Here is an 11,935-nt window from a genome sequence, read left to right on the forward strand (position 1 = left end):
ACATCTAAAATCATATTTAAATAATTTTATTTTATAAACCAATTTAATAGAAATGCATATAACAATCCAAACTTCAAAGAGTTGAAGTAATCCTTAATGATAAGCAACACAGATAACAGAAGATGACCAAAGATTGCAAGAACACCATGTATCACTAGCACTAATGCCAACAAGAACCAAAGAGAATCACATGACGTGTTCACAACCTAATCAATCAATAGTTTTTATAGGAGTTACCATTTTCATTTAAATCTAAATATGTTCCTATTTTATTTTGAACTTCAACGAGGTAAAAGGTCAAAACACACATGCAAGCAAACATAAAAACAAAAACAAATACACACGAATAGATATTGAAATAAAAACACAATTAGATCTCCAAACATTTTGGGTTAATTATATTTTATATGGTTTTGTCCAAAAACACTTTACCTCCTTCATGTTTAAAAATATACACATAACCCTCTTGAAATTTGGAGTAAAGTGCAAACGTTGCAAATTCTGGTTAAGTTAACCATGCGTTAACACACTAAATTGAGCGTGTGTTAAGAAATATATATAATGATACTTTTGCCCCTTTTTCAATTTGCCTTTTTCTATTATTTTCTTCTTCATTCCCTCTCCCTCCTCCTCCTTTCTACAGCAGCAGACCCACTCGCCATTCCCCTTCTCATTTCCTCCTATATTTCACATGCCACCACCAACCAATAGCCTCATGGGCCACCATGGCTATCAACCACCACTAAAACAAAACCCAGTATCCACTTCCCCAAACACCTAGGTTGGGTGACTTTGCAAGACACAGTCCACCAGGACACCACCATGCATGGCCAAACCCAACCCTAACACCTAGTGGACAAGCACATTTCATCCCTCTCATCTTTCTCTCCCTCGTAGGGAAGGAAAATTTAAAACTCATCTCCCTCTAACAACCTAAAAACAGAAAGTTCTAAACACAAGTTCTAAAGGAACATATTAGAATTATTTCTTTGTTATATGGAAACACTTTTTCTTTGTTGTGCATTATTTCTTTGTTATATGGAAACACTGTTTCCCGTGATACAAGGCCCAACTACTATTAAAATTATTTAAATTTCCTTTTTCCAGAAAAGACATGAAATAAAAACTGATCATCAGGCAGGTGGTGCAACTTAGAGGTGAAGCTTCTTACAAGCTAATAGCTGATAATTAGAAAGCAAAAGTTGAAAACACCCATTCCCCTACTTCCTAATAATAAGTCTTTTTCAACTTATTTAAGTTATTTTTGCCTTGTAAGTTGTAAACAAAAGCGCACCAAATACTTTGGCACACATTTCCTAAATAAAAAAATCTACAAGCAACTCCATAAGATGCACCAAACAGAGCTAAAAAATGAGAAACAGTCTCTAAGGAGCCCATGAGCAGAAGATAAGTAGAATAACTCACCTGGTGGACTGTGTCATGGTAAAAGTCATTTAACTTCAAAGCATGCGCAAGGCTCGCTGTGAACCCACGAGAGACACCAATATTGGCACCAGCATACTCTTTGTATGGAAATGTATAAAGGTGGCCCACAGCTGCAATAAGCATCTCAACACAAATTATAAAATTCTGGAATTCAACAGCCTCCTCTGTATCCCTTATAAATCTAGATTTTGCAGCAAGAAAAACAAGAACACCCTAATGGAAGAGAAAGATAATAAGAAACATACTGGAAGTCTTAGAAATCCCACATCTATATCAACGCAAAATCCAGCTACAATATGAGCAAAAAAAACAATTTTTATGCATATCCAACAGGAAACCATGCACACTGTATTATTTGTTTACACTTTACACCAATTTCCTTTGTTCAAAAAGAAACAAAGTGAAAAAAAAAAAAAAAAAAAAAGGGCACCCAGAAACCTGTTTGGGCCACATTCAGAAGGTATTCCAAGGTATGCATTGCTTCCAGCATTAAACATACAAGTTATTTAACTACAATTTTGGGGAGTTGGCATTCTTACAACTAATCAAGCACCAGCTGTTTTTTTAGAGAAGGAAGTGATCACAAAATTCACATCACAAACTATTACACCTTGATTATATTTCTAGAAAAGGAAAATTATAGTGACCTCTCTTGAGGTTACGATTAGAAAAACTCTCTTTAGGTTTCTTACATTACACTTAGCTTCCCCAATGGTTTATTGACATATCAAACCACCTTCCCCCAACCCTTACAGGTTAGTAGATAAAGAATTCCAAGCGGCTCCTACATAGGCTATTTTAGTCAGAAAATATGTATTCATGAATGTACAGGATGTCCTTCTCATCACTTATCCTCCAATTGTCTCACCACCAAACAAAAACAATCAATTACCATCTGTTTTTTTTCTATTCAAATATTGATCACCATAATACTGTTAATAGAGGAAAATAAAAACCAACTGGCATAGAGACAGTTTTCATTGTGGCAGCCACAAAAAAGCTATGGAAGATGAAGATGAAGATGAAATATGATAATGACAATAATTGCAGTGGGCGCAATTGTCAGTTTTGAATCTACTACACATCAAAATGCTGATGTGTTCAGAGAGTTGCTGCAAGGTTTGACTAACTGTGGCAAGGGGTCCATCATGAGGAAATGTGAATTGTCAACAAACATGGAAAGATAAAAAACACTGATGATAATAAGAGGTCATGGCAGCTTTCTTCCATTGTCCTCAATTCCATGTTATGAAATAATATGCTAGGTCCCATAATATATAAGTACCTTTTTGTAGGAAGATTTTATCAATTCCTTTCTCCATTTCTATCAAATTCCATGATTCTTTTATGATATTTTCTTAATAACATCTAATTCCTTCATTCAACAAAGGGTCCATTTGCATTCAATAATTACTTCTTGACTAATTGAATAGGTGTGGCACATCCTGGAAGCAAGTTTGTCATGGATACAAAATGTCAAAGGTTCAAATCATATAATATAATCCCTACCACTTATTTCTCCTTCTATCAGTAACAAGGGATCAATTGAAATGGATGGACATAACAGGTTCTAGAAAGTCATGTGGGAGGGAATGAAGAAAAATGAAACTCGAAGAAAACATAAAGAAATAGGATATTATTTATTTTGACTAAAGAGATGGACATGGTGGCAGGTTTAACTCTGCAGATGTGATGGAAATAGAGAGATAATTGATGGCGGTTCCAATACATTGTCATGGTGGTGGCAACCATTTGTTGGATCATCTATGAACTTGATGGATGCTTTAAGGAGATAAAAGGGTCTGCAAAGACTAAAATATTGATGGTTAAAAGTGGAGATGATAGTGTTTGATGTTGGAGCACAGTGTGAATTAAGGATAACATATTGGCTCTGGACATAAAACAAAATTGAACAATAATGTGAGTAGTGGTTCCACATGGATATTGGTTGTAGAATAGTTTTGTAAGGGCACAATAGTATTGTTATTCAGTCAAGAAATCAAATAAGAGCCAGAGTGTCATCTTGATATTGAGAAAACTTTAATCACTAAAGCATATGTCAATAAAATAATGGTCGAATAATAGTAGGGAAGGAGAACTATAATAGGAAACAAAAATGGAGGGAACTGTAACTTCAGAAACCACAAGAATGGTCTCTCTAATTGTCAAAAATCTCAAGGGGATAAAATGTAATTATTCTTGTAAACAATAAAATCCCAGAAAGCAAGGCATTAATATAAGGAATGCACCATTCTAGAATTAGGATTCAGAAAAGGCTGGGAATTCAATTCAGTGATAAAATAATGACAAAATTAGACAAGATCCTACCTGCCAATAGGTCAAGAAAACAACAGACTTGATTATGATAAACTTTGGAACTGGATTGAATGGCTGAAGCAAATCTCTGCACGCCACATAAAACAAGGCCAACGAATAGAGCGCCACTGAGTATGATACTGTATAGATGACGGTGAGATAAAGGTATGACTGGTCCACACTGAAATTCCCATCATGATATTTCCCTTTTGCATAAAGTATGAATGTAACTGCCACTAAAACAGGCTTGAGTATCACAAACTGCAAACAACCTTGCTTGCATCTCCGTATGAAGCACCTGCATAGCTTTAACAGTTTCAGAAAAGTGATTCATCAAACATGAACTAAGAGATGCAATCTTCAAATGTGGGATCACTGGAATGAAACTGGGGATAAAATAATCTCCATACTTGTCCTTAAAGTTCTAAACTATACCCATCATATTGTCAGGCAAAAAAAAAAACATGTACCATCCCAAATTTTCAAAAACATCATGGGTGACAGACAAGAATGAGGAACCTATAAGTCCAGTCAAATCATTCCAACTCAGGAATATAAAGATTGCACTATCCCTTCCAATCATTTCCAAAATTCATTAAATAAAACCTCAAATTACGTGGACCCTGAGGGTTGTCACCATGCATCAAAAACCAATCACAGTAGATGGCTGATTAATTTAAAACATACTCACCCATCTAATGGAATGGGAGAAAAGCAGCATGTCATCAGATACCAGCTTGGCTTCAGAACCCGACCACTTAAACTCAACACAACAGCTCCTGGTCCACCCACCCATGCCAGGCACAATGCCAAGAAATTATAACTGACCCATGCTTCATATCTGAAACAGTATATTAAAAATTAGCATGTTCTACCAAAAGCAGTGTAAAGCTCTTGGAAAAAGACTTGAAAAGCTGAGATCACTGAGACCATTCAGTGAACACACATCTAATACTATAAAACGAGACAAACTTTGGGATTAGCTCGGTATGTGAACAAATCACGCTACATTTTCAACGGTAAACAAGCCAAACTTGAACTCATTTTGAAACTTGTTCATTTTTCAAGCTAAATTTGAGCAACCAACTACTTGCATGACTTCGCTTGTTTACAGCCCTATAACATGAGCACTAGGCAAGTAAATGAATAAAGTATTCACAATCTAAAAAAATATTCATCAACAACATCAAGTTTCAAAGCTTGAATACGAATTGGCTAGAACATCTGAAGAATGAGAAACAGATAAAACTATTGTATTTAAAGTCAGTTACAAAAGAAGTGGCGATTCCTATCATTGGTAGAGACATAGACTGGAATAGCATACCTAGAACTTCTAGAGCTACTGCTTCAACTGATTATTCAGCTCTCCCTGCTGAGCCACACATGCTCCAAAGTCATAGATACACCAAAGATTAAGTGCATGTCTGTGTATCCAAGCCAAATCGCCATGTAACAGATAGCAGCGCACAACCCAACAAGCTGCAGAAGTTAGTTGCAAAAACCAGAACACGTGGCAAACACAAATTACTGAAATCACTAGTCCCCATTCACACACACAAACGATAAATAAATAAATAAAATATGACAGAAAACGCAGAAATCAAAACCTTTAATTTTTAAGGTTGGAGAAATAGAACTGTGAATTGTATTAATCCTATATTGTATGGTTATTACAAGACAGGAAACTTATTAAACATTAGATGACAATACCAGTAACAAAACGGTAGTCTTCTCGAACCCCTGAGTTGAACTCCAGAGTGCTAGTGAAGAATCCACCATAACTATCTCAGAATACAAATTTGGAAATATGTGAAGACCTGATGTAGCATCCCAAGCAAGTGCCACAGGTGGAAAACAGTGCAGTTTGCAAAGTCCTGCTACCAGGAAAGAGCTACCCTTAGCAGAAATAGAAAACAAAAACCTGATCAAAAGAAATGGAAAAAAAAAAAAAAAAAAAAAAAAAAAAAAAAAAACCTCTGATAGTAAGGAAATCCAGAGATCATAATTTTTTAAGCTAAACATTGAAAAGAAGAATAATGATGCCCCAACTGTCCAAATTTAAATCAAACCAAAGAAGATATACAATATTCAAAATACCAAAAAAACCCGAACCTTCAGTTCAGGTTTTTAGATTCATACTAGTAAGTCCAAATCCTACCATTTAAGAAACTGCCATCAACTGACAGGTTTATTATTGTGTCAATGTTAAGGTTAAAACACCTTAGTAAAACTCTAAACACTCAACAAATGGAAAATTCATATTTAAATTGTAATTTCAGAAAACCATCTTTTCCATGTTTTTAAATCTCCACGAGAGGCCGATGTTGTCAGGGTATGAAAACCTGACAATTAGAAAAGCCTTTCTTCTTTTTTTTTGATAAGTAAAATTTCAATTAAGAGACACAAAAGAAGGGGCTACAATCCAACTATGCGCAAATTATACAAGATCATCAACTACAGGAAAACCTTAATGAGGTTACTTATGTTCATCATATTCCACAAATTAATATATATATAATCCATGTCTGAAATCAGGTTGACTTCATGGAAAATAAATACATAAAGAAAGCCTTACTGCCATTCTCCAGATCTCCAGCCTCTTCAACGGGGAGTACAGATTTTTTTATTCCACATCCTGTAGTTTCCAGAGATAGTTTAACAGGAAAAAGACCTAAGCTAATAGCAAATGACATATTGAAATCAAGAGGATGGTCCTCCTTCAATATTATGTCCTGTGCAAAATTTAAGTAATGAAGCCGTTAGTAGATGAATAAAACTATATAATCCAGATTAAATCACACGCCCAGAAGCTGCTTTATGGAAGTGCTGACCTTCGGAGAATAAGTTGAGAGAAGCAACAACTGATGAGACAACTCTAATTCCCCATCTTTTGGAATAAAGAATTGTCCAACTGCCATGGAAGCAGCAGGTGGAGGCCTTCCTGAAACAGTTTGAGAGCCCAAAAGTCATAATACATACATTCTCAACTTAAACCTCTTTCAAAAGTAACTGAGAGATGCTCATCACATTCAACAAGAGCAAAAGTAACATTCAAAAGATACCGCAGATACATAGGATATAAAATCTGTATGATCAACAGAGTATCACAATATAACATGCATACAGGATGAGAAAATGAGAGACTCCTCAAAACAAACAAAGATTATGGCATAATGAGAATATTATCATACTAGAAAATAGAAATTCATTTAGCAACAGGGAAAAAAAGAAAAGAAAGAGAAAAAGAAACAACAACAACACAGCCACTCAAAGCAAAACTTGTGTATTTAAAAGGCTTTATTGAGGCTGGACTCCAGGCGAGGCTAATGCAAACAGCATCAATGCTTTGATTTTTACGCAACACTCCAAAAAGACATTCAAATAGAAGGAAGGGCACAATAAACAAGATATTCAAACATAAAACAAATGGGGGAAAAAAAAAATTAGAAATAAAAACATCAGTGCATATCCAGTCTTTAGTAAAGTGGCTCTAAAGATCTCATGTTTTTCCAATGGCAATTGCATTGGCAATATTAAAGAGAAAGTCATGCTACAAACAATGTTTTTCAAATAGTATGCATTGCTCTGATTTCTGAGATTGCTTTGGAAAATTAACTACGGTGAATTTATGCCAGAATTTTTCTGATATAAACAAACACAAGCAGCCAAAGGGTTTCACAAAACCTTCTGATGCATATATACTTGTGATACTATGAAATGGAGAACACATGTGAGACAACAGATGAAATTAAAGAAACAATACCGGACTAGGTGCAACTGAGATGGTCAAGAATCTGAAACCATGCATATCCCCAGGAGCCAACAAAAATACAGTTGATGGAGGAGCTTGCTTAGTCTGACTACCTGGTTCAATCTAGAAAACAAAAACAAAAAAATCAGCTACAATAGCATGTCAAACAAACCAACTTACTAAAATCTGATGCTCTAAAATCTGAAAATTCACGTCATGTATTGAATCCATAAGAATTATGTATGCACAATGGCTATTCAGCAATAAAATTTCAAAACAATACATGTTAATATGATCAATTGGGTTGCTACTTTCAAAACAAAATATTTGGCAATAAGAAAGTTAAAGGCAAGCAAGATTCTACGAGAATATAAGAGTAGGAAAACAGCAATGAAAGGGCCATGTCCCTGGCTAACCAATGAAATTCTTCAATTACACGTGTACAACCTCAAGGTTCTGGGAACAGTAAGGTGAAATGGGATTGCAGTTTGACAGTTAAAGTACAGCCCTACACTGAGGTTTCAAGCAGAAATCATATTTAAGCTATAAAGCCAAAATAATACTGAAAAAGTACGAACAAAGCTCCCTTAACAGTGCATTCAGGCAAGCAAACTCTCGTCTCAACTCAACTCAACAAGCTTAAAACCCTAAATACTTACTGCTAGCTAGTGAATATTCAATGCACTCATATACTGACTGCAAGCCAAGGAAGATACCATGTCATCACAATAAAAACAGATCTATGGCACAAAAAAATGCTTGAAAAAAGGAGTATTGAGAATATTTTCCAAAAGATACAGAGCTATAAAAAGAGTAAGATTATGAGTAAGATTTACAAAAGATACTGAAACATATTCAAGGCATGTAGACCAAAATCTAATGCAAAATTAATGCAATGGACAAAGCTTGCAGAGTGATACAAAGGAAAATAAACCCTATGCATACTTGGATGTACCACACGTTTGACAATCAGATACCCAATTACACACATATACAGACTTCGAATTTCAATTTCCGCCATTAGGGTTTGGAAATCGAACAATCAGATAGCTAATTACACACACACATATAGAAATCACTGAAGCTTTATATATATATATATATATAACTTTGAACATAGATTATGAACCAACAAAAATCGAACACAGATTTGGCCCCTATCGTTCATCTCGGTGGTTGTAGCAGCGGAGGAAGAGCCCTCACATCTCAGATCTACCATAAATCCAACAGATTTGAAGCCTTCATATCTCATATCGTCGTCGTCCGAGAATGGCACGAAGATGGTGAAGACGGTGGTGGTGGTGGTGTGCGGTGGATGTGAGGGTGAAGACGGTGGCGGCCATGGAAGAGGAGTAAAGGGCAGGGAGACCGTTGTCGATCTGGTGTTTGGAGTTCTCGATACCAAGGAGTTGGAGATTATTGGTGAAAAGCCCCAAAATTTGAGTTTATACAAAATTTGAGTTTATAACTAATCAGGCATAATAAACTTATACAAAATTCTCACCAAAACTTTTAAAATTTTGACAATTTTGACATCATAAAAAAAAGTTAGTGGAAAAAATTTAGGTGACGAAACTTATTTTTTTTCTCACCTAAAAGTAAATATTTGTTGACGGAAATAAATTTCGTCACCTATTATTTTATTTTTTTTATTATACGTGATAAAATTTATAATTCCTCATGGATTATTCTTATTTAGTGACGAAATTAGTTTTCTTCACTAATTTTTGTCACCATACCAAAATAGAGAATAAGAGAAAGAGACACCAAAGAAAGAGCAAAGAGAAATCATGTACCAAATCATCAACCGAAGAAGATGTGGCGGTTACCGGCAAGGCTGCTACTGGCGGTGACGATCGACAAGACTAATAGAAGCGACAATGGCGATCGGCGTGGTAGAGGAGCAAGAGGTAAGACAAATTAATACCCTATTTTGAGAGAGAGAGATGATAAACAAAAAAAAATGATAAAAAAATTAATACCTTTTTTTTTTTATTGCCGCTCAATATATCAAAAATTTTCCACCAAAATTGGTGACAATATTATTTCCTCACCAAAAGATATCAGAAATATTAAAACGTTTTGGTGACGAAAATATATTCATCACAAATAATTTTATAATTAGTGACAAATTTTTTTGTCACCAAAAGTCACAAAATTTTGGCGCCACCGAAAAAAAATAGCGGGAAAATTTTTAGTGACGAAACTTAAGTTTTCCTCACTTAAAATGAAATATTTATTGACGAAAATATATTTTGTCACCTATCATTTTTATTTTTTTATCATATGTGACAAAATTTAAAAATTCCTCACGAATTATTTTCATTTAGTGACGAATTTTATTTTCTTCACTAGTTTTCGTCACCATAGGTTACTTTTGTTGTAGTGATAACAATTCCAAAATGTAACCAATCCCAAATATAACAACTTCAAAATTTATCTGAATGTCCAACAAGAACAACACACTGGATGACCGTATACTTTTATCTTCAATGACCATATCATGCCGAGCCACGAATGTCCATCACCAATCTATGTCAACAAAAAGACAAAAAACGTAAGTATCTTATCAATGCATTAATTTCAAACTATTACACAATAATATTATTGAAGTTAAATGAATTCCTCATATTCATTTCATTTTAACATATCAAATATTCAAACATGCATGTTTGAGCTGAAATTTCAAACTGCAGTCACATATTTATTCCATTAACTTCTACAAGTTAATTTTGTCCTTTCTATGGTATTAAATGAAATGGGGGATTCTTCGCAAGATGTATTGCATTTTGATTGTCGTTGTACAATTTGCAATCATCGAACTTCTTCTCCAATTCACCTAAGAAACTCTGTAACCATACTATTTCTTTGCAAGCTTCTGTAGTTGCAACATACTCCACTTCTATGGTTGAAATAGTCTCAATTTTCTGCAACTGAGAGACTCAACTTATTACAGCACTGCCAAGAGTAAACATATACCCTGTCATGCTCTTCCAACTATCATGTCACCTGCTAGATCGGAAGCAACAAACCCAAGCAAGCTTATTTCTGTGTCACTATACCAGAGAGCCATGTCAGTCGTACCTGTCACGACCCAAACCCGCCCCTATAGGTTTAGCACCGTAACCGGCCAGTAATCCGTGGATTACCAAAGGCCTCTGAACAGATTAGCAAGTAATAAGGGGCTGCGGAAGCAATAATACAAAATAGACAAGGTCCAATGAGCTGTAATAACGTACATGGGACAGACTATTTCAAAACTTATTTATATATATTAACATGCCAGTCCAAATACACAATATTTATAAGGTATTTACATAATGTACTTCCCAAGACCCGACTTTACAGAGCATACAAAGACTAGCATGAATACAAAAACAGCCATGGCATTAGGCTTCGTTTGAAACCTCCTCGGGAGGCACAACAGTTGGCTGACAAAAACAAAACAGAAGGCCGTCAACCCTAGCCCTAGTCACCCGCCGGCTCACCTACAGACATAATATAAACTGTGAGCGAAAGCCCAGTGAACAATAACAGAGTAAAAGGGTTTCAATGAATGAGTCTGTACAGATTCAGAAATCATATCAGATTCATAGTTTGTCCAGATCATATACAGAAATCATGAGGTATGCTTAAAAATATGTGACACATTCCTTAGCACTAGCAGAAACAGTTGACCCATAAAGGGACGACCATAAAGGCAAACAGTGGACTCACGTGCACGGAGACGGTACAGTTGGCTCATGAGACGTACAGTTGGCCCATTAAGGGACGTATACACAAGGATCCATAACAGTTGGCTCATGAGATGTACAGTTGACCCATAATTGGGACGTAACAGAGCAGCTAATAGATGTCATTTGAGGCTAAGAATGTCACAAATACATTTCAGAAATATTGGAGAACCATTCATCCATACAGAAAATATTATTTCCGAAAACAGATCATATTATATTACTCCGAAAATACTTATAATTGAACATAACTTTACAAAGTTATTACTCACAATGGGCCTTGAGACAGACAGACGAAGTAAACTTGGTCAAACGGTACGTGGCACGTGACCTACACAACACATAACAGATGCACACTTGAAACACACGTTCTAATTGTACAAAACTTATTTCATTAGCTCATAGTGTGTTTCTAATCTCTTGTCCTCATTATGGGGTCTTAAACATGGCCTAGGAATGCGTAGGATGGAATGAGGATGCAAAAATGCATTGAAAACCATTTCTCAAACTTTGCTGAAGATAAGGTCCACGCTCGAGCGTATATTTTCCAGCTCGAGCAGACATGCAGAGAATGAATCTCTGCTCGAGCGTGGACTTCCCCACTCGAGCGGACTGCAAACTTATGAAAAAGTGCTGGATGCATGAAATTCACACTCGACGGGCGCTCGACCCCCGCTCAACCGTATGA

General features: G+C 35.6%; 1 protein-coding gene across 1 annotated transcript; it reads right to left on the reverse strand.

Annotated features, from left to right (window-relative positions):
• Positions 1-831: 831 nt before the first annotated feature.
• Positions 832-7,854, reverse strand: LOC114273119 (uncharacterized). The gene is made up of 7 exons (XM_082879609.1): positions 7,526-7,854; positions 6,594-6,703; positions 6,338-6,494; positions 5,087-5,636; positions 4,454-4,603; positions 3,775-4,060; positions 832-1,659 (listed from the first exon to the last, which is right to left on the reverse strand). The coding sequence occupies exons 5-7, from the start codon at positions 4,486-4,488 to the stop codon at positions 1,228-1,230; spliced, it is 753 nt and encodes a 250-aa protein (XP_082735735.1). The 5' UTR covers positions 4,489-4,603; positions 5,087-5,636; positions 6,338-6,494; positions 6,594-6,703; positions 7,526-7,854; the 3' UTR covers positions 832-1,227.
• Positions 7,855-11,935: the final 4,081 nt, after the last annotated feature.

Source organism: Camellia sinensis, chromosome 7 (genome assembly GCF_055761805.1).
Source record: "Camellia sinensis isolate YWXY chromosome 7, ASM5576180v1, whole genome shotgun sequence".
NCBI classification, from domain to species: Eukaryota; Viridiplantae; Streptophyta; class Magnoliopsida; order Ericales; family Theaceae; genus Camellia; species Camellia sinensis.

Coding starts and splice junctions, on each gene's coding strand:
- LOC114273119 (XM_082879609.1), bottom strand. CDS start 4,488: ATGACATGCTGCTTTTCTCCCATTCCATTAGATGG. Junction 4,061..4,453: donor TCTCCCATTCCATTAGATGG/GTGAGTATGTTT, acceptor AAAGCTATGCAG/GTGCTTCATACGGAGATGCA. Junction 1,660..3,774: donor TTTTCTTGACCTATTGGCAG/GTAGGATCTTGT, acceptor CTCTTCCATTAG/GGTGTTCTTGTTTTTCTTGC.